Raw genomic sequence first — 27,271 nt, forward strand, 5'->3', positions numbered from 1 at the left:
AAGTTCCGTCTGAACGTGAGGAAGAACTTCTTCCCTCTGAGGCTGACAGAGCCCTGGAACAGGCTGCCCAGGGAGGTTGTGGAGTCTCCTTCTCTGGAGATATTCAAGACCCGCCTGGACAAGGTCCTGTGCAGCCTGCTGTAGGTGACCCTGCTTCGGCAGGGGGGTTGGACTAGATGACCCACAGAGGTCCCTTCCAACCCCTACCATTCTGTGATTCTGTAACAAAAAGAGGGCCAAGGAGAATCTACATCCCTTATTGGATGCAGGGGGGAACATTGCCACCAAGGATGAGGAAAAGGCTGAGGTATTTACTGCCTTCTTTGCCTCAGTCTCTCATAGTCAGACCAGTTATTCCCAGGGTAGTCAGTCTCCTGAGCTGGAAGACAAAGATGGAGAGCAGAATAAACCTCCCATAATCCATGAGGAAGCAGTTAATGACCTGCAAGTCTATAGGGCCGGATGGGATCCACCTGAGAGTACTGAGGGAGCTGGCAGAGGAGCTGGCCAAGCCACTCTCCATCATTTATCAGCAGTCCTGGTTAACAGGGGAGGTCCCAGTTGACTGGAGGTAAGCTAATGTGACGCCCATCTACAAGAAGGGCCGGAAGGAGGGTCCGGGGAACGACAGGCCTGTCAGTCTGACCATGGTGCCGGGGAAGGTTACAGGGCAGCTCATCTTGAGTGCCATCACACAGCACATACAGGACAACCAGGGGATCAGGCTCAGTCAGCATGGGTAAGGGAGGTCCTGCTTGATGAACCTGATCTCCTTCTATGACAAGGTGACCCGATCAGTGGATGAGGGAGAGGCTGTGAATGTTGTCTACCTGGACTGTAGTAAAGCCTTTGACAGTGTTTCCCACAGCATCCTCCTGGAGAAAATGGGTGCTCATGGCTTGGATGGATGTACACTTCGATGGGTAAAAAACTGGCTGGATGGCTGAGCCAAGAGAGCTGTGATGAATGGAGCTGGCGGCCGGTCATGAGTGGTGTTCCCCAGGGCTCCGTTTTGGGGCCAGTCTTGTTTAATATCATTGTCAGTGACCTGAACTAGGAGATCGAGCTCACTGTCAGTAAGTTTGCAGATGACACCAAGTTGGGTGGGAGTGTTGATCTGCTCGAGGGTAGGAAGGTTCTGCAGAGTGATCTGGACAGACTGGATCAATGGGCCAAGGCCAACTGTATGAGGTTCAACAAGGCCAAATGCCGGGTCCTGCGCTTAAGTCACAAAAACCCCATGCAACGCTACAGGCTTAGGGAAGAGTGGCTGGAAAGCTGCCCGGCGGAAAAGGACCTAGGGGTGTTGGTCGACAACTGGCTGAACATGAGCCAGCAGTGTGCCCAGGTGGCCAAGAAGGCCAATGGCATCCTGGCTTGTATCAGGAATAGTGTGGCCAGCAGGAGTAGGGAGGTGATCGTGCCCCTGTACTCGGCACTGGTGAGGCCGCACCTGGAGTACTGTGTTCGGTTTTGGGCCCCTCACTACAAGAAGGACATTGAGGGGCTGGAGCATATCCAGAGAAGGGCAATGAGGCTGGTGAAGGGTCTAGAGAACAAGTCTTATGAGGAGCGGTTAAGGGAGCTGGGGCTATTTAGTGTGGAGAAGAAGAGGCTGAGGGGGGACCTTGTCGCTCTCTGCAACTACCTGAAAAGGAGGTTGTAGTGATGCAGGTGTTGGTCTCTTCTCCTAAGTAACTAGCAATAGGATGAGAGGCAATAGCCTCAAGTTGCATCAGGGGAGGTTTACATTGGATATTAGGAAACATTTATTTACTGAAAGAGTGGTCAGGCAGTGGAACAGGCTGCCCAGGGAGGTGGTGGAGTCATAATCCCCGGATGTGTTCAAAAAAGGTGTAGATATGACACTTCAGGATGTGTAAGCTCAGCAAGTTTGCTGATGGCACCAAACTGGGAGGTGTGGTGGATACACCAGCAGGCTGTGCTGCCATTCAGCATGACCTGGACAGGCTGGAAAGTTGGGCAGAGACGAACCTGATGAGGTTCAACAAAGGCAAGTGCAGGGTCCTGCACCTGGGGAGGAACAACCCCATGCATCAGTACAGGCTCGGGGTGGACCTGCTGGAGAGCAGCTCTGTGGAGAGGGACCTGGGTGTCCTGGTGGACGACAGGTTGACCATGAGCCAGCAGTGTGCCCTGGCTGCCAAGAAGGCCAATGGCATTCTGGGATGCATCAAGAGGAGTGTGGCCAGCAGGTCGAGGGAGGTTCTCCTTCCCTTCTACACTGCCCTAGTGAGGCCTCATCTGGAGTACTCTGTCCAGTTCTGGGCTCCCCAATTCAAGAAAGATGTGGAGCTACTGGAGAGAGTCCAGCGGAGGGCTACGAGGATGGTGAGGGGACTGGAGCATCTCTCCTACGAGGACAGGCTGAGGGAGCTGGGCTTGTTCAGCCTGAAGAAGAGAAGGCTGAGAGGGGACCTAATATATGCTTACAAATACCTGAAGGGTGGATGTCAGGAGGTTGGGGCCAAGCTCTTTTCAGTGGTGCCCAGCGACAGGACAAGGGGCAATGGGCACAAACTGAAGCACAGGAAGTTTGGTCTGAACGTGAGGAAGAATTGCTTCCCTCTGAGGGTGACGGAGCCCTGGAACAGGCTGCCCAGGGAGGTTGTGGAGTCTCCTTCTCTGGAGATATTCAAGACCTGCCTGGACAAGGTCCTGTGCAGCCTGCTGTAGGTGACCCTGCTTCGGCAGGAGGGTTGGACTAGATGACCCACAGAGGTCCCTTCCAACCCCTAACATTCTGTGATTCTGTGATTCTGTGATTCTGTGATTCTGTGATTCTGTGTTTAGCAGGCATGGTGGTGTTGGGTTGACAGTTGGTCTTGATCACAGAGTTTGGCCCCATCCTCCTGACACCCACCCTTCAGATATTTGTAAGCATATATTAGGTCCCCTCTCAGCCTTCTCTTCTTCAGGCTGAACAAGCCCAGCTCCCTCAGCCTCTCCTCGTAGGAGAGAAGCTCCAGTCCCCTCACCATCCTTGTAGTCCTCCGCTGGACTCTCTCCAGTAGCTCCTCATGTTTCTTGAAGCGGGGAGTCAAGAACTGGACAGAGTACTCCAGATGTGGCCTCACTAGGGCAGAGTAGAGGGGGAGGAGAACCTCCCTCGACCTGCTTGCCACACTCTTCTTAGTGCACCCCAGGATACCATTGGCCTTCTTGGCAGCCAGGGCACACTGCTGGCTCATGGTCAACCTGTCGTCCACCAGCACACCCAGGTCCCTCTCCACAGAGCTGCTCTCCAGCAGGTCCGCCCCGAGCCTGTACTGGTGCATGGGGTTGTTCCTCCCCAGGTGCAGGACCCTGCACTTGCCCTTGTTGAACCTCATCAGGTTCCTCTCTGCACAACTTTTCAGCCTGTCCAGGTCACGCTGAATGGCAGCACAGTCTTCTGGTGTATCTACCACTCCTTCCAGTTTGGTGTCATCAGCAAACTTGCTGAGGGTACACTCTAACTCTTCATCCAGGTCATTGATAAAGAAGTTGAACAAGACTGCGCCGAGTACTGACCCCTGGGGGACACCCATGATCTTAGAGATCTTTTCCAACCTTAATGATTCTATGATTCTAAGTTTCAGTGCTAATTTTATACAAGAAATCAGAGTAGATGATGATAACTGTCTCAAATGCACAGTCACTTTCCTAAAAGTTCTGATAATATTGTGTATAACTGCTACCTTCAGCTGGTCTCAGTCATTTTTCTTTCTCTTGCACACTTAATAAGGTGAAGGTGCAATCAATACTCTAAACAACATTATTAAAATACATTTTATGTATTGTATGAAGAAGACAATCTGCAGGGGATAGTTAATGGGAATGTTTGAAGGTACTATGGTTCCCTCATCATGAACACGATAGATTTGGACTCCAAATGCAGCAGTTACTGATTGGAAGCGATCGCAACTTCATAGGACTTTCCACCTGCTCAATAGAGCCCACTGTGCTCATTTGGTTGTTTTAGTATATTTTACAATTTGTCTTCTTTTTTTCTTTTTATTTCAACAAAATGAAAATAGAGCTCGGAAGTAAGTTATATGAGCTATTCCTTCCTAAATTTGCAGAATTTACCACTGCCTGCATGCAAAAAATAGAGTATTTGTGAACTTCAGTGGTATGATTGCTGCCATGGAAACACAATCCAGAATCATGATCTTCTGTCGTGATAAGTGAAGTTCATAAAATCAAGATGTTTCATATTTCCTCATAATGAATTTAAGAACAAAGGACTGCCATTTTTCTTTTAATCTGTCTGCTGCAGCTAAAGACTTCCCATTACCTAGAGATAAGTTTTCCAGCGTGTGATAGATTTTGGGTCGGTTACCATTAGGTATTATCACGTTTATGTCAGCTGGTACTTTTTTCTTTCTAAAATAACAGTGGGTTGCTCAAAATTTTAAAATTTGGCATACTAACTGGCCAAAAGATGTTTCAAAGAATCTTAAGAAAAGCATAAAATGTATATTCTCCGAACTGTTTGAGAGTGCTCACCAAAACACTGGGATTTTCACTCTCTAGTCAAATCATTACATGCTTATTTCTGAGTAAATATTTTGTTCTGGGGCAGTAATGATATAATTTATTACTTTGGAGACTCCTCCATAATATTTGCTTTAGAATACCTCCAGCTTGCAGCCTCTGAAAGCACTATTTCTGTAAACTGCATTTACCTTGTGCTCTGAAGAAAGCCTTCAGGGGAAGAAGAGTGTATGACATTACAGTAACAAGCTGCTGGATTTTCAATTTTATATGAACAATTGAGTTCTACCTTAACAGAGTTATTCTCACAGATTAAGAAAAATATGTCACAGCATTCTTCTTCATGGAGGTTAGCCAAGATATGAAAGGAGAATGTACAGTAACTAAATATCTGACACAAACTTCCGATTTCGGAGTATCTCCCCAAAGACTTTTATTTAAAAAAAAAAAACATTAAAAAAACCCCAAAACTTGATACACTGTTGAACTTAACAGCCTTCATCTGCTTCTCAGAATTTACGTAGTAATTTGCATTCATTTTCCCGAATTTAGTTTGGAAAAATAAATGTCCCTGAATAGGACTTTTTCCCTCCAGTTCTCCATCCAGGTTAAAATAATTTATAGCCATCTTGGAAACATCAAGCTATTTGAGATGAACAGATTGGTTGGCTTCCAGGAGTTTAAGTCACATCTAAAACCCGCTACTTTAGTAGTCAAACTGAAAAACATGGAGTTTGATTCAGGGAAAACATAGAAAGTTCAATTACATATCTTTCAGAGTATGTATATCACTAATTAATAATAATGCAGCTAGCTAAGCATTAAGGAGAAAATATACCCTTGATTCTTCTTTAATAATTTTTACAGCAGTCTAATTTAAATAGTGCATTGGAAAGGTATGTCTAATGCAAGTTTAAAATGTAACCATATTTAAATTCACAAGTGTTCAGAGTGGTAAGAAAATTAAATGGCAAGTATGTTGGTTATTTAGCTGCTGGTCAGATGGAAGTTCTGTTTAAAGTAATGAGAAACTCACTTATCACTGTATTTCCATCAGGTTAAAACAACTCCTAATACAAACCATTTCTGACAGAACAGGGCTAATACCTGTATCTAGTCATGTAGGCATGGGAAGATTCTTGATTGCTACAACATTAATGACAAAAAAAGCATTTGTTTTATGTTTCTTCCTATATCTACTTGTAATGATACTGAAGCTTTGAGGAATGTTTCGGCTTTCTTTCATGTAGTCTGGATAAATTGTTATCTCCCTTTTTGAACGCAGCTTTACCCATGGCAAACAGTAGTCTCAAGGACGTGACATTTCCTTGTTCTTTTTCTTTTGCGGTGTTCAAGAGGCATGCTTCTCATTGTACCAGATACATGACCAATTCTGACTTTATATAAAGCACTTGAGGCATTGTCCATGCAGTTATCTGTTCTTGTAAGTTTTATGCATGCTTTTTAGAAGTCCTAAGATGACCAGACAGGTGCACACACAAAAATCTGACTTAAAATTCTACTTTTTAGATTAAGAAGTGTAAAAATGGAACAAAGGAAATTGAATGATCAAGCCAACACTTTGGTGGACCTGGCAAAGGTTAGTAGGGAATTATTGCTGTTTTGTATCAACATTCATCCTTTCAAAATGAAGAGTTCATAAGTGAAAATGTTATGAACTATACATGCAAATATTGTTAAAAAGTTTGTTAGTTCTAGAAAATTAAAACATATATCTGTTTGGGGTTAACATTTATTAAGTGAAACATCTTGTTTATGGCTCTGACCAAGATCTGAATGTATCTTTTATTTTCTGAACATTTCGAAAAGATTTCATAACTCAGAGGCTGATCCTGAGAGCTGCTGAAACAGACTGCAGTGATCATGGCAAATGCTTAGGATGATCTTTGATTAGGCAATGTTTGTGTAGCCTTGTATAATAAAGAGGTTTCTTGTCTGGAGACAGACTATGCTATGAGGGACCACAGTTCACAGGTCCTCACACAGACAGAACTTAGGGGTTGTGGTTTTCTATTCCTGTTCTCTTATGAAGCAGTGACTTCAGACAAATAACTTTAGGTGTGTATTTGTTCCAAGTTTTTATAATGAATAATAACTGCCCACTTTGCTGATATATTATAAAGATCTGTTATTCTTTTTAAAGCTATTTGAGATCAGCTAAAGAAACTGTTAGTGGAAAAATATCGAGTCAGGTCCAGCAGTCCAAGAGAGGCAAGACTGCTGCAGCTTCATGCCCCCAGGTCCAACCGTTAGTGAAGGTGAAGATGTATTCCCAGTAGTCACATGCACACAGAACAGACATATACATTACATATATACATGGCTGGCCACACAGACTGCAGACAAACACACACAGAGCACCCACATGAACACAGACAGCACCAATGGACTCATCCTGCTCTCCTGTCTGGGTGAGGAGGATCACAGAATCACAGAATGGTTGAGGTTGGAAGGAATCTCCCATAGGTCATCTTGTCCAACCTCCCTGCTGAAGCAGGGACACCTAGAGCCAGTTGTCCAGGACCACATATAGATGGCTTTTGAGTATCTCCAAGGAGGGAGACTCCACAACCTTTCTGGGCAACCTATTCCAGGGCTCGGTCACCCTCACAGTAAAAAAGTGTTTTCTGATGTTCAGACCGAACCTCCTGTGTTTCAGTTTGTGTCTATTGCCTCTCGTCCTGTCACCGGGCACCAATAAATAGACCCTGGCTCCATCTTCTTTGCATCCTCCCTTCAGGTATTTATATACATTAAAATCACAGAATCATAGACTCGTTTAGGTTGGAAAAAAACTTTAAGATCGTTGAGTCCAGCCATAAACCTAACACTGCCAAGTCCACCACTAAAACAAGTCCCTAAGCACCACATCTACACATCTTTTGTATACGTCCAGGGATGGTGACGCCACCACCTCCCTGGGCAGCCTGCTCCAATGCTTGACAACCCTTTTGGTGAAGAAATTTCTCCGAATATCCAATCTAAACCTCCCCTGGCGCAACTTGAGGCCATTTCTTCACGTCCTATCGCTAGTTACTTGGGAGAAGAGACCAATGACATGCAGAAAGCAGACTCCACAGTCTGTAAGATTGTAAAGTAGGTATGTTTATTCGGCGCCAGGCAGCACGGGGGGTAGTCCCACCAAAGTCATGCGCGCCGAGCAGCAGCGTGTCTCTTCAATTTATACAATCAAATATTACATATACATTGGATTTCCCAATGTATATATACATATGCATCTATCCTCACTGCATATCAAAATCAGTTCCGAGAAATAATTTCCATAGACTCCTCCCAGTTGCACTTGCGCAGTGCCTCCTAGTGGTGGTCGTCGGGGGTCCCAAGATGAAGGCCCATCCTCTTCATCATGGTGTCCGCTGATTGACCTTTGTTTCTGCGCAAACTCAGTTCTCTCCTGGCTCCCATCCATACAGCAGGGTCGGTCTTAGCCGGTTCTAGGCGACTCCCAGCCCCTATCAGGAACTAACCCCTTTGTATGGAGATGCAAGACTCTCTGCTTCAGTTAATTTAGACAATAGATAGGCACTATCAGTTTTTTAAATGCACAGCAACTATTAGGTAATGCCACTTGTATTAAAATCCCTTTTAACCCCTTCCTTCAGTCCCCCCTTTTCAAAAAAGTTAGTAAATTCTTTTACTATTCTTAATTCTGTTATAGTACATCATTATTCAGCATCTTTTCAAAATACTTATTGGACTCCAGCTTTCGTCGTAATTGGTTCCTTTTCCATTTACTATAAGAATCTCCCATACTCTTGTAACGCCAAAGGCTACACCTCTCGAGCTTTAGCCATCCTGGTCAGGAATGCTTCCGGCCAACCTGGAAAGGTACCAGTTAATACCAATAGATATCGGTACCCCCCTTTTCCTGGGAGTTCAGTAAAATCAGTTTGCCATTGCTGCCCAGGCCCATTACCTTTTCCACTCTGACCCATTTCTGGTTTAGGGTTATTTTTCAGATTAGTCTGGAGGCAAAGATCACACTGCTGAGTCACCTGTCTCACCGTGGTATATAAGTTTCTGGCCACAACCTTTCTAGTTAAATGTTTGTACAGAGCTTTTGTCCCCCAATGCCTTTTTATGTTCTTTCTTTATCAAATGTCATATCAGACAGAAGGGAATGATTAGTTTTCCCTGTGAGGTTTGAGTCCACCCTTCCTCATTATATGACTCTTCTAGATCTGTGAGAAGTTTCTGGTGTTCCTCAGTACATTCTGGCTTACCTTCTAGGGAGATTCATCCATCAGGGATTAAAGCTCTTTCAGTTCTTACCTCCGTTTTAGCCACCTGTTTTGCCTCTCTGCCCACCAGCTCGTTTCCTTTTTCCAATTTTGAGCTCACTTTCTGGTGCGCCTTAATATGCATGACTGCCACTTTCTCGGGGAGTTGAACTGCCTCCAGTAGTTTCAAAATTTCTTCTGCATGTTTGATGTTTTTCCCTTGAGAGTTCAATAGTCCTTTTTCCTTCTAGATCGCTCCATGTGCATACACAACTCCAAAGACATACTTCGAGTCTGTGTATATATTTACAACTTTGCCTTGGGCCAATTCCAAGGCACGGGTTAAAGCAACTATCTCTGCCTTTTGCGCAGAGGTGTTTATGGGCAAAGGTTTTGACTCTATGATTTCTTGACTGGTGGTAATAGCATACCCCGCGTGTCTCTTACCACTCAGAACATAGCTGCTTCCCTCTGTGAACCAGTTTTCTCCATTTTCCATAGGGCTGTCTCTCAAATCCGGGCGACTTGCATAGGTTGCTTCAATGGTCTCCAAGCAGTCATGATGCACTGGTTCTCCTGTGTTTCCGCTGAGAAAGGAAGCTGGATTGACAGTGTTAGTAACTATAATCTCCACATCATCCTGCTCTACCAGTGTAGCCTGATATCTCAGGAATCTTTGTGGAGAAAGCCAGTGTCCTCCTTTTGCTTCCAATACTGTGGATACCGTGTGGGACATCAAGACAGTCATTTTCTGGTCCAAGGTAAATTTTCGGGCTTCCTGTATATTTAATATTACAGCTGCAACTGCTCACAGGCATCCAGGCCAACCCTTCGCAGTTGCATCCAGTTGTTTGGAGAAATAGGCAACTGCTCGTCGATATGGACCCAGATCTTGTGCTAATATCCTCAGAGCAATCCCTTGCTTTTCGTGAGAGAAAAGGAAAAATGGCTTACTCGCATCTGGGAGCCCTAGGGCAAGGGCCGACATCAGAGACTTTTTCAGTAGTTCGAAGGCTTGCATGGTCTCCTTGTTCCATTTAAGGTGATTTTGTCCAGTAGGTGTTAGTGCATATAGTGGTTTAACAAGTAGTCCATAATTATAAATCCACAGCCAGCACCACCCGGTCATTCTCAAGAAAGTCCATAACTCTTTCACTGTCTGAGGTCTCAGAGTTTGGCATATTGCCTCTTTAGGGGCCTGTCCCAAAGTTCTTTGTCCAGCACTAATCTCATAGCCCAAGTAAATCACCTCGCGCTGCATTATCTGGGCCTTCTTTTTAGATACCCGGTACCCTTGGAGCCCCAAGAAATTTAGTAGACTCACCGTCCAAGTGATACAACCGTCTTCTGTTTTGTTGGCAATCAAGATGTCATCCACATACTGTAGTAATTTCCCTTCTTCAGACGGGATTTCCCAGGACTCCAAGCCTTTTGCAAGTTGATTACCGAAGATGGTAGGACTGTTCTTAAATCCTTGTGGCAGCACCGTCCAAGTGAGCTGAGTCTTTCGACCACTTTTGGGGTTCTCCCATTCAAATGCGAATAATTTCTGACTGGCTTCATGGAGAGGGAGGAAAAAGAAGGCATCTTTCAAATCTAAAACAGTAAACCAGGTTAATTCAGGAGCCAATATGGTCAACAAAGTATATGGGTTTGCTACTACTGGGTAGAGGTCTTCTGTTATTTTGTTTATGGCTCGCAGATCCTGGACCACGCGATACGACCCGTCAGATTTGCGGACAGGTAGTATAGGGGTGTTAAAATCCGACTCCCACTCTTTCAATAATCCTAATTGTAAAAATCTTTCTATCTCTGGCTGGATTCCTTCCTTATCTTCCTGTTTTAGGGGATATTGCTTAACTCTTACCAGTTGCCGGCCTTCTTTGAGTCTAACTTCAATGGGTGGAGCATTCTTCGCTCTTCCAGGGACATCACTGGACCATACCCCAAGGTATACCTGGTTTAGAATCTCTTCGGGAATTCTCCTTCTGTGGGAGGACTGGTTAGAAATAGACTCAGTACCTGAATATATTGTCAATCCTTTACCTCCAGAGTAATTTCTCCTTTTTCAAATGTAATTTTTGCACCCAATTGTTCCAACAAATCCCTTCTCAGAAGTGCCTTTGGGGAGTTGGGCATATACAAGAATTTGTGGATGCCCCATTGTTTTCCTAATTTATACTTCAAAGGTTTACAAAAGTATGCCTTTTCACTTTGGCCAGTTGCCCCTTTTACCATGATATCGTCACTCCCCAGGGGCATCAAGGCTTGATTTAAAACAGAGTATGTTGCCCTCATGTCAACCAAAAATTCTACTTCTTGTTGTTCCTTCTTCTCTATTGCTAAACACTCTCCATGCTTCATCCAGCAGGACTTTCAAGTTCCTACCTTTTGTAGGACGCAACTTCTGGAGTTTGCAACTAATGTCTCCCGTAGACTGACCCAAAAATAGGGAGACTAGTTGTTGTATTCCTACCTCTGACCCAGGGTCCAGCGGTGTGTTACGGCGCATTACATCCCTCAATCGATCCAGGAATTCGGATGGAGACTCAGAAGGACCCTCTTTAACTGCATATAAAGCTGGCCAATTTATGGTTCTGGGAATGGCCCTTTCCATTGCTTTAGAAATGCACTTTTGGTATGCCTGCAATCTCTCCATGTGAGCAGACCTTTTAGTATCCCACTTCGGGTCTTGGAGGGGGAAATCCTAGTCCGGGAAGATACAGGGCTGTCTGGAGGAGTGGGGATTTCATCCGAGTTTGCATCCTGTTCCTGTGGTCGAGGGGGAGGCTTAAACAAGTCAGTTAGATTAGTACATCTTTGTCCAATACTACATGCCGAACAACACTGCCTCAGTTTACCCCTGAATTCTTTATTATTTTCTCGCTCAAGTGCGAGTACCATGGGGTCCTGTGGTGGTATCAATCCACAGTCCCTTTGTCACTCTGAATGGTTTCGGAGGGTGAAAAACATATTTGCATATGAGACCTCATCCCATTTTTCTTCTCTCCTCAAAAAGAGCATTAATTGCAAGAGAGTGTTATAATCTATTGACCCGTTTAACCGCCACTTGGCCCCATCTTCCAATTTATATAGAGGCCACTATTAATTGCAATATTTGATAAGGGTCCTTTTAGTTTCTATGCCTCCGGTCCCAACAATGTCTTTCTAGTGAGCGAGCACACAGCCTAAAGGACTCTTTTTCAAAATTCCTCCCTGATTGTTACCCATTTCGTGACTTCTTGCCCCTTTAACTTGCCTTTTGCTATTCTTTTAATAAGTTTCCACGTGAATCGCTTCTTACAATTTGTTATAGTTTCCTCCCAATCTTTCTCCCACACATCCCAAATTTCCAGAATCAATTTTTCCCTTCCACACACCAGCTTCACTACCTCAATTTTTTGGTGAGTTCTTTCCCAACTATAAAACCGTGGGGTCCGGGGAAGGCACTTAGGACACTGCGCTCCTCGCCTCCTAGATACACAGTACTACTTTCTATCACAAGATTTACACTTCAACAGGACCCAAGCTTGGTGCCAATTCTTATATAAACTAGGAGCTAGCCCACATGCGAAGCAGGGAATTATAAAGATTTCTGGAGGTTGTTCCCAATCTAAGGCTACTTTCCACCCTGTGGGAGTCACGTATGCCCCTTTCAAATAAAATCTCTCTTCTCCCCTTTGTATCCAATTCCCCCCTCATTCAAATACTCCCAAGGTTCGAGCCCAAACCACCTAAGGAGTGATTTCTTTTGCTCTGCCACTTTAATAATTAACCAGTTCCGGTTCCCCGTCACTTAGGAGAGTGATTAGGTACTACCGCAGCCTAAGTTGCACATTAAAAGATTTACAAGCTTTATAATTATTCCAGGCGTTTTGTCCATCTATGGCCGTGCTCCTCGCGGAGTTACGGATCCGCAGATCGGGACTCCCACTCACTTTACAGCAATGCTGCGTCTCAACCACACGTACACACGCACAAAGACAAAACTTTTAACATAAAATCCCCAGGTATTCAAATTATAACATTATCACTTCAGTTAACGTTCATACAAAAACCACCCAAACACAGTTACAGTTAGCATTTATACAAAAACCACTCGAACGCAGTCACAGTTAGCATTCATACAAAAATCACTCGAACGCAATTGCGCGGAGGTCCGCTTACCCTTCTCCTGCTTCTTAAATTAGCAGGTCCGTCCTGGCTCCTGACACTGGGATGCAGCAGTAACCTCAGGTTTGCTCGATCTATCCTCAAGATCGCTAGCGGCCGCTCTATCAGTCAGCAAACCCCCCTTCCTTACCAGGGTACCCTTTCCCCACGGGGACTATGCTGCACGCCAGACGTCTCAGTGCGATTTACCAGCAGCCCCGGCCACGCGTATGACTTAAAGGCCCTTCCCTACAAAACATACCGTTTATATCTGTGGCTTCAGGAGGTTGTTGTCTGCTCTCCGGGTGAGCGGCCGGCAGTGGAGGCTCCTCCGAGGAAAGTGCCCGGGGCGCGTCTAGGAGTGTCCGCTCCCCAGTCACTCCCACGGTCAAGTAGAGATCTCCTGGCTGGCTCGCCAAAACTGACGTGCGGAAAGCAGACTCCACAGTCTGTAAGATTGTAAAGTAGGTATGTTTATTCGGCGCCAGGCAGCACGGGGGGTAGTCCCACCAAAGTCGTGTGCACTGAGCAGCAGCGTGTCTCTTCAATTTATACAATCAAATATTACATATACATTAGATTTCCCAATACGCCTATACATATGCATCTATCCTCATTGCATATCAAAATCAGTTCCGAGAAGTAATTTCCATAGACTCCTCCCAGTTGCACTTGCGCAGTGCCTCCTAGTGGTGGTCGTCGGGGGTCCCAAGATGAAGGCCCATCCTCTTCATCATGGTGTCCGCTGATTGACCTTTGTTTCTGCGCAAACTCAGTTCTCTCCTGGCTCCCATCCATACAGCAGGGTCGGTCTCGACCGGTTCTAGGCAACTCCCAACCCCTATCAGGAACTAACCGCTTTATATGGAGATGCAAGACTCTCTGCTTCAGTTAATTTAGACAATTAATTTACATAACGAGGAAGGCCAAGGCCCATCTGGAATTGAAGCTGGCAAGGGATGTCAAAAACAACAAGAAGGGCTTCTTCAAGTACATCAGCAGCAGAAGGAAGGCTAGGGACAATGTGGGGCCGCTGCTGAATGAGGCGGGTGTCCTGGTGATGGAGGATGCAGAGAAGGCAGAGCTACTGAATGCCTTCTTTGGTTCAGTCTTCAGTGCCAAGGCAGGCCCTCAGGAATTCCAGGCCCTGGAGGTAAGAGAGGTAGCCTACAGAGAGGGTAACCTTCCCTTGGTTGAGGAGGACTGCGTGAGGGATCGCTTAAGCGATCTGGACGTCCACAAATCCATGGGCCCCGATGGAATGCACCCACGAGTGCTGAGGGAGCTGGCGGATGTCATTGCTGAGCCACTCTCCATCATCTTTGAGAGGTCCTGGAGGACAGGAGAGGTGCCCGAGGACTGGAGAAAGGCCAATGTCATGCCAATCTTCAAAAAGGACAAGAAGGAGGACCCAGGGAACTACAGGCTGGTCAGCCTCATCTCCATCCCGGGAAAGGTGATGGAGCACCTTATCCTGGAGGTCATCATCAAGCAAGTGGAAGAAAAGAAGGTTATCAGGAGTAGTCAGCATGGATTCACCAAGGGGAAATCAGGCTTGACCAATCTGATAGCTTTCTACAATGACATGACTGGCTGGGTAGATGAAGGGAGTGCCGTAGATGTTGTCTACCTAGACTTCAGCAAGGCTTTCGACACAGTCTCCCATAACATCCTCCTAGGGAAGCTCAGGAAGTGTGGGCTGGATGAGTGGTCGGTGGGGTGGATTGAGGACTGGCTGAATGGCAGAACTCAGAGGGTTGTCATCAGCGGCGCTGAGTCTAGTTGGAGGCCGGTAACTAGTGGTGTCCCCCAGGGGTCAGTACTCGGCCCAGTCTTGTTCAGCTTCTTCATCAACGACCTGGATGAAGAGTTAGAATGCACCCTCAGCAAGTTTTCTGATGACACCAAACTGGGAGGAGTGGTGGATACACAGGAAGGCTGTGCTGCCATTCAGCGTGACCTGGACCGGCTGGAGAGTTGGGCAGAGAGGAACCTGATGAGGTTCAACAAGGGCAAGTGCAGGGTCCTGCACCTGGGGAGGAACAACCCCATGCACCAGTACAGGCTTGGGACGGACATGCTGGAGTGCAGCTCTGTGGAGAGGGACCTGGGTGTCCTGGTGGACGACAGGTTGACCATGAGCCAGCAGTGTGCCCTGGCTGCCAAGAAGGCCAATGGCATTCTGGGATGCATCAAGAGGAGTGTGGCCAGCAGGTCGAGGGAGGTTCTCCTTCCCTTCTACTCTGCCCTAGTGAGGCCTCATCTGGAGTACTGTGTCCAGTTCTGGGCTCCCCAGTTCAAGAAAGATGAAGAGCTACTGGAGAGAGTCCAGTGGAGGGCTACAAGGATGGTGAGGGGACTGGAGCATCTCTCCTACGAGGACAGGCTGAGGGAGCTGGGCTTGTTCAGCCTGAAGAAGAGAAGGCTGAGAGGGGACCTTATAAATGCTTACAAATATCTGAAGGGTGGGTGTCAGGAGGATGGGGACAAACTCTTTTCAGTGGTGCCCAGCGACAGGACAAGGGGCAATGGGCACAAACTGAAGCAGAGGAAGTTCCGTCTGAATGTGAGGAAGAATTTCTTCATTCTGAGGGTGACGGAGCACTGGAACAGGCTGCCCAGGGAGGTTGTGGAGTCTCCTTCTCTGGAGATATACAAGATCCGCCTGGACAAGGTCCTGTGCGGCCTACTGTAGGTGACCCTGCTTCGGCACGAGGGTTGGACTAGATGACCCACAGAGGTCCCTTCCAACCCCTACCATTCTGTGATTCTGTGAATAGATAGGCACTATCAGTTTTTCTAAATGCACAGCAACTATTAGGTAATGCCACTTCTATTAAAATCCCTTTTAACCCCTTCCTTTACCAACACCCGCCTCACTAAAACCTCCTTTCAGATAGTTGTAGAGAGTGATAAGGTCTCCCCTCAGCCTTCTCTTCTCCAGTCTAAATAGCCCCAGCTCCCTCAGCCGCTCCTCATAAGACTTGTTCTCTAGAACCTTCACCAGCCTCGTTGCCCTTCTCTGGACACGCTCCAGCCCCTCCATGTCCTTCTTGTAGTGAGGGGCCCAAAACCGAACACAGTACTCCAGGTGTGGCCTCACCAGTGCCGAGTACAAAAGGGCAATCACCTCCCTACTCCTACTGGCCACAGTATTCCTGATACAAGCCAGGATGCCATTGGCCTTCTTGGCGACCTGGGCACACTGCTGACTCACCAAACTGTCAGTCAGCACCCCCAGTTCCTTTTCTGCCGGGCAGCTTTCCAGCCACTCTTCCCCAAGAATGTAACACTGCATGGGGTTGTTGTGACCAAAGGGCAGGACCTGGCACCTAGTCTTGTTAAACCTCATACAGTTGGCTTCAATGCAGTCTGTCCAGATCCCTCTGTAGAGCTTTCCTACCCTCGAGCAGATCAACACTCCCACCCAACTTGGTGACATCTGCAGACTTACTAAGGGAACACTCAGTCCCCTAGTCCAGAGCATTGATAAAGGTATTAAACAGAACTGGCCCTAAAACGGAGCCCTGGGGAACACATCTTGTGACTGGCCGCCAACTGGATTTAACTCCATTCATCACAGCTATCTGGGCTTGGCCATTCAGCCAGTTTTTTACCCAGCGAAGTGTACATCCATCCAAGCCATGAGCACCCATTTTCTCCAGGAGGATGCTGTGGGAAACACTGTCAACGGCTTTACTACAGTCCAGGTAGACAACATTCACAGCCTCTCCCTCATCCACTAATCGGGTCACCTTGTCATAGAAGGAGATCAGGTTCATCAAGCAGGACCTGCCTTTCACAAATCCATGCTGACTGAGCCTGATCCCCTGGTTGTCCTGTACGTGCCGTGTGATGGCACTCTAGATGAGCTGCTCCATAACCTTCCCCGGCACCATGGTCAGACTGACAGGCCTGTCGTTCCCCGGACCCTCCTTCCGGCCCTTCTTGTAGATGGGCGTCACATTAGCTTACCTCCAGTCAACTGGGACCTCCCCTGTTAACCAGGACTGCTGATAAATGATGGAGAGTTGCTTGGCGAGCACTTCCACCAGCTCCCTCAACACCCTTGGGTGGATCCTGTCCAGCCCCATAGACTTGTGTGTGTCTAAGAAGTGGTGTAGCAGGTCACTAACCATTTCCCCTTGGATTGTAGGGGCTTCATTCTGCTCCCCGTCCCTGTCTTCCAGCTCAGGGGGCTGGGTGTCCAGAGAACAACTTCCCTCACTGTTAAAGACTGAGGCAAAGAAGGCATTAAGTACCTCAGCCTTTTCCTCATCCTTTGTAACTATGTTTCCCTCATGCATCCAATAAAGGATGGAGATTCTCCTTAGCCCTCCTTTTGTTGCTAATGTATTTATAGAAGCATTTTTACTTGTCTTTACAGCAGTAGCCAGGTTAAATTCTAGTTGGGCTTTGGCCCTTCTAATTTTCTCCCAGCATAACCTCACGACATCCTTGTAGTCCTCCTGAGTTGCCCGCCCCTTCTTCCAAAGTTCATAAACTCTCCTTTTTTTCCTGAGTTCCAGCCAAAGCTCTCTTTTCAGCCAGACCGGTCTTCTTTCCCACCAGTTCGTCTTTTGGCACATAGGGACGGCCCCTGCTCCTGAGCCTTTATGATTTCCTTCTTGAAGAATGTCCAACCTTCCTGGACTCCTTTGCCCCTCAGGACTGCCTCCCGAGGCACTCTGTCAACCAGGCCCCTAAACAGGCCAAAGTCTGCCCTCTGGAAGTCCAAGGTAGCAGTTCTGCTAACCCTCTTCCTTACTTCTCCAAGAAACAAAAGCTCTATTATTTCATGATCGCTATGCCCAAGATGACCTCCAGCCATCACATCACCCACAAGTCCTTCTCAGTACACAACAGTTCCAGTGGGGCACTTTCCCTAGTTGGCTCTCTCACCAGCTGTGTCAGGAAGTTATCTTCCACACACTCCAGGAACCTCCTAGACTGTTTCCTCTCTGCTGTATTGTGTTTCCAGCAGACATCTGGTAAGTTGAAGTCCCCCATGAAAACAAGGGCTAGCGATCATGAGACTTTTCCCAGCTGCTTATAGAATATTTCATCACAGAATCACAGAATGGTAGGGGTTGGAAGGGACCTCTGTGGGTCATCTAGTCCAACCCCCCTGCCGAAGCAGGGTCACCTACAGCAGGCTGCACAGGACCTTGTCCAGGCGGGTCTTGAATATCTCCAGAGAAGGAGACTCCACAACCTTCCTGGGCAGCCTGTTCCAGTGCTCCGTCACCCTCAAAGTGAAGAAGTTCTTCCTCATGTTCAGACGGAACTTCCTCTGCTTCAGTTTGTGCCCATTGCCCCTTGTCCTGTCTTTGGGCACCACTGAAAAGAGTTTGTCCCCATCCTCCTGACACCCACCCTTCAGATATTTGTAAGCATTTATTAGGTCCCCTCTCAGCCTTCTCTTCTTCAGGCTGAACAAGCCCAGCTCCCTCAGCCTGTCCTCGTAGGAGAGATGCTCCAGTCCCCTCACCATCCTCGTAGCCCTCCACTGGACTCTCTCCAGTAGCTCTTCATCTTTCTTGAACTGGGGAGCCCAGAACTGGACACAGTACTCCAGATGAGGCCTCACTAGGGCAGTGTAGAAGGGAAGGAGAACCTCCCTCAACCTGCTGGCCACACTCTTCTTAGTGCACCCCAGGATACCATTGGCCTTCTTGGCAGCCAGGGCACACTGCTGGCTCATGGTCAACCTGTTGTCCACGAGGACACCCAGGTCCCTCTCCGCAGAGCTGCTCTCCAGCAGGTCCACCCCAAGCCTGTACTGATGCATGGGGTTGTTCCTCCCCATGTGCAGGACCCTGCATTTGCCTTTGTTGAACCTCATCAGGTTCCTCTCTGCCCAACTTATTTCATCTGCCTCTTCATCCTGGTTCAGTGGTCTATAACAGACTCCCACCTTGATAACTGCCTTATTGGCCTTCATCCTGATTCTTACCCATAAACACTCGACCCTTTTATCACCATCCTCAAGCTCTAGACAGTCAAAACACTCCCTAATACTTCTTTGCACCCTCCCTTCAGGTACTCGTATACATTGATGAGATCCCCCCTGAGCCTTCTCTTCTCTAGACTAAACAGTCCCAGCTCTCTCAGCCTTTCCTCATAGGAGAGATGCCCCAGTCCCTGTTTTGCACTGGGAGGTTCTGGTCCGTTATGATCCACGTGAGAAAGGCACTTAGACTCTGTAAGGTGTAATTTAAAATGCTGTTTATCTAACACTATAAGGAGAAAATAGCATCCCTTTAGATGCTGGGAACCCTGAGCAGAGTAGAGTTGAACAGGACTCCAACCCACATGCAGCACGTCATGCAGACCCCGTCCATAGCTGAGGTTATCCCCTTTGGTCTTTCAAACCATTATAGGATTTTCTCACAAGGAAATAACTCTATAATTTCTGCTCTCAAAGAGAAAGGATGTTCACTTAAGAACTTCTTGTTGTGCTTGTAGATAAAGGCAAAGCCACACAAGTGGCATAACCACCAGTACCAACTGGGAGCTGCCTACAGGCTCCTCTGTTACAGTGAGCTGGCTGGGTTTATCCTGCCTGTCTAGTTTGGAGAGAAGGAGGCTGAGGGGAGACTGCATTGCTATCTACAGCTTCCTGAAGAGGGGAAGTGGCGAGGGAGGTGCTGATCTCTTCTCCCTGGGATCCAGGGACAGGACGCGTGGGAAGGGTTCAAAGATGTGCCAGGGGAGGTTTAGACGGGGCATTAGAATCATAGAATCATAGAAAGTTTTGGGTCGGAAGGGACCCCTAGAGGCCATCTAGTCCAACCCCCCCGCAGCGAGCAGGGACACTGCTAACTAGATCAGGTTGCTCAGAGCCCTGTCCAACCTGGTCTTGAATGTTTCCAGGGATGGGGCCTCCACTACCTCTCTGGGCAACCCGTTCCAGTGTTTCACCACCCTCATTGTAAAGAATTTCTTCCTTATATCCAGCCTAAACCTACCCTGTTTTAGTTTAAAACCATTACCCCTCGTCCTGTCACTGCTGTCTCTACTAAAAAGATTGTCCCCATCTTTCCTATAGGCTCCCTTTAAGTACTGAAAGGCTGCAATCAGGTCTCCCCACAGCCTTCTCTTCTCCAGGCTGAACAAGCCCAACTCTCTCAGCCTGTCCTCATAGGAGAGGTGCTCCAGCCCTCGGATCATTTTTGTAGCCCTCCTTTGGACCCGCTCCAATAGTTCCATGTCCTTCTTGTGCTGAGGGCTCCAGAGCTGGATGCAGGACTCCAGGTGAGGTCTCACCAGAGCAGAGTAGAGGGGCAGAATCACCTCTCTCAACCTGCTGGCCACGCTTCTCTTGATGCAGCCCAGGACACGGTTGGCCCTCTGGGCTGCCAGCGCACGTTGCCGGCTCATGTCCAGCCTTTCGTCTATCAGTACCCCCAAGTCCCTCTCAGCAGGGCTGCTCTTGATCCTTTCATCCCCCAGCCTGGATTGACAGCGGGGATTACCCCGACCCAGGTGTAGGACCTTGCACTTGGCCTTGTTGAACCTCATGAGGTTCACACAGGCCCACCTCTCCAGCTTGTCCAGGTCCCTCTGGATGGCATCCCATCCTTCTGGTGTCTCAACCGTACCACTCAGCTTGGTGTCATCTGCAAACTTGCTGAGGGTACACTCGATGTCGCTGTCCATGTCATTGATAAATATACTGAACAGCACCGGTCCCAGTACGGACCCCTGAGGGACTCCACTCGTCACTGGTCTCCATCTGGACATTGAGCCGTTGACCACTATCCTTTGGCTGGTGAGAGCTGGTGGCTCCTCTTCTCCACAATAAACAGCCCCAGCTCCTTCAGTCACTCCTCATTAGGCTTCTTCTCTAGACCTCTCACCAATGCTTCATTAGGAAGCATTTCTTTACTGAGACAGTGGTCAAACACTGGAACAAGCTTCCTAGAGAGGTGGTTGATGCCCCATGCATGTCATTGTTTTAGAGGCATTTGGACAATCATAGAATCATAGAATCATAGCTTGGAAAAGACCTCTATTATCATCAAGTCAAACCATCAAACCAACACCACCATGCCTGTTAAACCATGTCCCGAAGTGTCACATCTACACATTTTTGTTAATACCTCCAGAGAAGGTGACTCAACCACCTCCCTGGGCAGCCTATTCCAATGCCTGACCACTCTTTCAGTAAAGAAATTGTTCCTGATATCCAATCTAAACCTCCCCTGGTGCAACTTGAGGCCATTTCCTCTCGTCCTATTGCTAGTTACCTGGGAGAAGAGACCAACACCGCCTCACCACAACCTCCTTTCAGGTAGTTGCAGAGAGCGACAAGGTCTCCCCTCAGCCTCCTCTTCTCCACACTAAATAGCCCCAGCTCCCTCAACCGCTCCTCATAAGACTTGTTCTCTAGACCTCTCACCATCCTCGTTGCCCTTCTCTGGACACCCTCCGGCAACTCAATGTCCTTCTTGTAGTGAGGGGCCCAAAACCGAACACAGTACTCCAGGTGCGGCCTCACCAGTGCCGAGTACAGTGGCACGATCACCTCCCTACTCCTGCTGGCCACACTATTCCTGATACAAGCCAGGATGCCATTGGCCTTCTTGGCCACCTGGGCACACTGCTGGCTCATGTTCAGCCGGTTGTCGACCAACACCCCCAGGTCCTTTTCCGCCGGGCAGCTTTCCAGCCACTCTTCCCCAAGCCTGTAGCGTTGCATGGGGTTGTTGTGACTTAAGTGCAGGACCCGGCATTTGGCCTTGTTGAACCTCATACAGTTGGCCTTGGCCCATTGATCCAGTCTGTCCAGATCCCTCTGCAGAGCCTTCCTACCCTCCAGCAGATCGACACTCCCACCCATCTTGGTGTCACCTGCAATGATGCCCTTAATAACATGCTTGAACTTTTGGTAAGCCCTGAATTGGTCAGACAGTTGGACTAGATGATCACTGTATGTCCCTTCCAACTGAGCAATTTGACTAAATTGTGCCCCTGTGCTCCACTGGGCTTGTGGAGATGGGCTGGTTATGGGCTGCTGGCTCCTTTTATGCGCCTGGGAGTAGCCATGGCAAGGTATTATTCAGCTCCCCCACCTGCCATTGTCTGTCTATGCTCATTTGTGGGTGTGGAGATGAGATTTTACCACATAACCTACGACACACTACTTGCCTGTTTTTAAGTGTTGCTTTTTAACAAAAACATAAAACAATGTTGAGACTTACAGTGCTGAGCTGAGAGCATTTCGTGTTTCACATTAGACTGCAATATATAACAGTTATTTTATACAAACTTCATTTGAAGCTTCATTAGAAGTGTTTATACACTTTTCCCAAGGGTTTCTCATACAGATGTCTTCAGGCACCTCAAAACCCAGATCAATTTGAAGTGCAACATCAAGTCAAACATAAAACTCTCCAGTGTTTGTTCCTCTTTTGCAGTAGACAACCACCTAACAACTCAGTTATTGAGAATACCTTTCACTGCTTCTGGCAACTGATAAGGACTTTTCCAATATTATTTCATGTAGATTCGTTTTCTTTCAACAGCTAGGCTAGCATCTTGAAACAGGGCAGAGAAAATGCATTATAGATACTTGTCTGATACTTCTATGCTTTGCACTTCCGGTAGTCATTCAATTAATTTTTCATTGCTTTATAATGGATTATAAACTTCAGCCAGTTTATCTACTGAATTATGACCAGTTATTTTAAATTTTGGTATGTCTAATCTGACATCTCAGTCTACAAGAGGTAGAAATTCAGTCATCAGTTTCAGTAATTTCCCTGCATGAATTGCAAAAGAAACAAATGGAAGTCAAATAGAAAGTGACAGACTTTATGAATTACCATACTTCAGATTCCATTTGTACTAAGCATTACGACATATTAGATTACCCCATAGACTTTCTGAATACAAACACCATTTTTTAGAGGACAGATAGATAGGGGAAGGTAGAAGCTGAGGAGCGTACACTTGAGTTTTTACTCCTTGCTCTACATTTCAGAAACAATCCATCCAACTACTCTTACTACAACAGGTTCAAGCACAGTTTAAGGAGAAAACAAGCAAATTGTTTTATTTTTACAGGTATGAAGGTGTTTAAAAATCAGAGGAAATAGAGAAAAGGGAAGGGCACATCACTGCTTTCACAGAATCACAGAATCAATGTTAGGGGTTGGAAGGGACCTCTGTGCGTCATCTAGTCCAACCCCCCTGCCGAAGCAGGGTCACCTACGGCAGGCTGCACAGGACCTTGTCCAGGCGGGTCTTGGATATCTCCAGAGAAGGAGACTCCACAACCTCCCTGGGCAGCCTGTTCCAGTGCTCCGTCACCCTCACAGTGAAGAAGTTCTTCCTCATGTTGAGCTGGAACTTCCTGTGCCTCAGTTTGTGCCCATTGCCCCTTGTCCTGTTGCTGGGCACCACTGAAAAGAGTTTGACCCCATCCTCCTGGCACCCATACATATCACAGCACAAACCAGAAACTTGCAAATTTCTTCATCTAAGTTTTGAAGAAATGGTGCTGTGTATGTGTGCTATTTCTAATGAGAAACAGAAATACTAAAGGAAAAGATCGTTGTAGCCCTCAGGAAACAACTGCCCAAATTGCCCCGCAAGACAACACACATAGAAGTTCTAACACAACAAAGTCAGCAACAACCCCCACTGTGCTGTCAAAAATCTTCCCACCCCATAAGTAAAAGACATGGCAAGGCAACTCCGCTAAAATCCAGCGGAACAGGAAACATTCCCCCACTGTCTATAGTAACCACCCCAAACTTTCCAAACTCAAAAAAATGCTCAACAGCCATCTCTACAAGAAGCACCAAGACAAACCCTAGACCATACCCCACAATATGTCAATCCCCTCTAGCCTCAGGAAAAGGTTCAGCTGCCAGAGACGCAGAATAAACAAAAAGACCACTAACATCCCACCTAAATAAACCATAAACACCACCAAAGATACAGAAGAAATCCCTAAATTCAACCACCATCCACAAGTCAAAATAGATGCTAGTACCAAACCAACCACTACATAATGCAGAGACAGATTAGACGCTACTGACAGCTCCTAAATGCTAAAAAAAAGCACAAAGTAAGTCATAGTAGTTCCCCCTTGGCTTTTCTTCACGGTCTTCACGTGGACTTGTGCAAAACATGTGACACTCTCCCACATGACATCCTTGTCTCTAAATTGGAGAGACATGAATTTGAAGGATGGACCACTCAGTAGATCAGGAATTGGCTGGATGGTCGCACTCAAAGAGTTGCAGTCAACGGCTTGATATCGAAGCAGAGACCAGTGACGAGTGGCGTACCTCAGGGGTCGGCACTGGGACTGACACCGTTTAACATCTTTGTCGGCAACATAGACAGTGGGGTTGAGTGCACCCTCAGCAAGTTTGCAGACAACACCAAGCTGTGTGGTGTGGTCAACACGCTGGAGGGAAGGAATGCCATCAAGAGGGACCTGGACAGGCTTGAGAAGTGGGCCTGTGTGAACTGCATGAAGTTCAACAAGGCCAAGTGACAGGTCCTGCACTTGGGTCAGGGCAATCCCAAGCACAAATACTGGGTGCAGAATGGACTGATAGCAGCCCTGAGGAGAAGGACTTGGGGGTACTGGCTGACAAGAAGTTCAACATGACCCAGCAGTATGCACTCGCAGCTCAGAAAGCCAACTGTATCCTGGGCTGCATCAAAAGAAATGTGGCCAGCAGGTCGAGGGAGGTGATTCTGCCCCTCTACTCCGCTCTGGGGAGACCCCACCTGGAGTACTGCGTCCAGCTCTGGAGCCCTCAGCACAAGAAGGACATGGAGCTGTTGGAGTGGGTCCAGAGGAGGGCCACGAAGATGATCAGAGGGCTGGAGTACCTCTCCTATGAGGACAGGCTGAGGGAGTTGGGGTTGTTCAGCCTGGAGAAGAGAAGGCTGCAGGGAGACCTGATTGCAGCCTTTCAGTACTTGAAAAGAGTTTGGCCCCATCCTCCTGACACCCACCATTCAGATATTTGTAAGCATTTATAAGGTCCCCTCTCAGCCTTCTCTTCTTCAGGCTGAACAAGCCCAGCTCCCTCAGTCTTTCCTCATAGGACAGATGCTCCAGTCCCCTCACCATCCTCGTAGCCCTCTGCTGGACTCTCTCCAGTAGCTCCTCATTTTTCTTGAACTGGGGAGCCCAGAACTGGACAGAGTACTCCAGATGGGGCCTCACTAGGGCAGAGTAGAGGGGGAGGAGAACCTTCCTCGACCTGCTGGCCACACTCTTTGTAATGCACCCCAGGATCCCATTATCTTTTCTGACAACCAGGACACACTGCTGGCTCATGGTCGACATGTCATCCACCAGCACACCCAGGTCCTTCTCCACAGAGCTACTCTCCAGCAGGTCTGCCCCTGGCCTGTACTGATGCATGGGGTTGTTCCTCCCCAGGTGCAGGACCCTGCACTTGCCCTTGTTGAACTTCATCAGGTTCCTCTCTGCCCAGCTCTCCAGCCTGTCCACGTCTCGCTGAATGGGAGCACAGCCTGCTAGTGTATCCACCACTCCTTCCAGTTTTGTGTCATCAGCAAACTTGCTGAGGGTACACTCTAACTCTTCATCCAGGTCATTGATGAAGAAGTTGAACAAGACAGGGCCCAGTACTGACCCCTGGGTGACACCACTAGTTACCGGCCTCCAACTAGACTCAGTGCCGCTGATGACAACCCTCTGAGTTCTGCCTTTCTGCCAGTTCTCAATCCACCTCACTGTCCACTCATCCAGACCACACTTCCTGAGCTTCCCTAGGAGGATGTTATGGGAGACAGTGTCGAAAGCCTTGCTGAAGTAGAGGTAGACAACATCCACGGGTCTCCCCTCATCTACCCAGCCAGTCATGCCATCGTAGAAAGCTATCAGATTGTTTAAGCATGATTTCCCCTTTGTGAATCCATGCTGACTACTCCTGATAACCTTCTTTGGAACATTTGGTCTATTTGTGACTTAAACAACTAATTCTGTTCATAAATCTCGTGATGGTACATTTCTAAGCATCTTAACTTCTAAAAAGGTATGGTGTTTTGTCAAATTTAATAAGATCTTGACATTTAAAATTCTACTCAAAATATCAGTGTTATATTTCTGCTCAATAAATGTAGCACCAGTATGGAGTCTGTCATGCATCTGTAAGTAAAATTATTTCACAAGACTAGATCTTGTTAGAGTATTCGTATCTTCTTTTTTGAAATGCAAAAGCATTTAGTAACCCTTGTAGATTTGCACTGCATGTTGCAATATCTTTAAGATCTCTCTCAACCTTTTTTACATTCTTCTACTTTCAGACTCAAAACATCATGTATGACATGATTTCTGACTTAAATGAAAGAAGTGAAGATTTTGAGAAGAGAATTGTTACTCTGGAAACTAAACTGGAAACTTTAATTGGTAGTATTCAAGCTCTCCCTGGACTCATTATCCAGACAATCAGCCAACAACAGAGGGATCTCCTTGAGGCTCAGATACAAAATTATAAACATGTTGCCTACAGTGCTGAGCGATCATGGTCTTTGTCAAGAAGAAGGAGATCCTCCTCCACATCATCACCAACTTCATCAGAGAGTAGCTAGAAGAGAATAAGTTAACCACAAAAAAAAGAAAACTTTTTGCCATCATATGGTCAATATTTTAGCTTTTATTGTAAAGCCCTGTGGTTCTAATCAGTGTTATCTGGGTTCTGATGTCAGAATCCTAGAAACCTGGATACAATATTTAAGGCTAAGATGAGCAAAAACTGTTCCCCTCCTCCTCCTCTCAGATGCACAGTGAATGCACTTCTTATGGCTATAATATATTGTTCCTCCTGCAATTTCACAAACTTTTTATTCATGCACTTCAAGCAACCTGTATTACTACAGCATATAATAATAATAAAAAGGTGAATTTCTGCACATATTTGTTTAATTACTTGGACTTTAACAGTTAGAAAAAGCACCCATGATCAAAAGATTTAATTCAAAAAATGTAAGCAGCAAAATTCAAGCATAACTGTTCTCTCAGTATGAAAAATCATTCTCTAAACTTTGCGCTGGGGGGGGAATAAAAATCAAAAGAAAAATAAAAAAAATATCAAGGATCATCTAACTGTTCTGTGTATGTATAGTCATTTTAAAAGGTCACTGACAGCTTCAGTTTCTGAAGTCATTAATTAAAAATATAATTTACCCTAGAAATCAGAAAGACAGTAATGCAGAAAGTCAGAGCAGAGACGTGCTAGGCAAGACAGAAGAGCTTTTCTCCCAAACACCCAAAATTCCACACACCAAATACATTACCTTTTATAATCTGAAAATCAACACGCACTTTAGGCCTATTTATAATAAAGGCTTTGTTA

General features: G+C 46.8%; 1 protein-coding gene across 1 annotated transcript in view; it reads left to right on the top strand.

Annotated features, from left to right (window-relative positions):
* Positions 1-26,920, top strand: part of LOC142365644 (small conductance calcium-activated potassium channel protein 2-like) — a 132,684-nt gene extending 105,764 nt beyond the window's left edge. The window contains 2 exon segments of the mRNA XM_075446654.1: positions 6,031-6,100; positions 26,223-26,920. Coding sequence (XP_075302769.1) covers positions 6,031-6,100; positions 26,223-26,507 — 355 coding nt within the window. The 3' untranslated portion in view covers positions 26,508-26,920.
* The last annotated feature ends 351 nt before the right edge of the window (positions 26,921-27,271 follow it).

Source organism: Opisthocomus hoazin, chromosome W (genome assembly GCF_030867145.1).
Source record: "Opisthocomus hoazin isolate bOpiHoa1 chromosome W, bOpiHoa1.hap1, whole genome shotgun sequence".
Taxonomy (NCBI): domain Eukaryota; kingdom Metazoa; phylum Chordata; class Aves; order Opisthocomiformes; family Opisthocomidae; genus Opisthocomus; species Opisthocomus hoazin.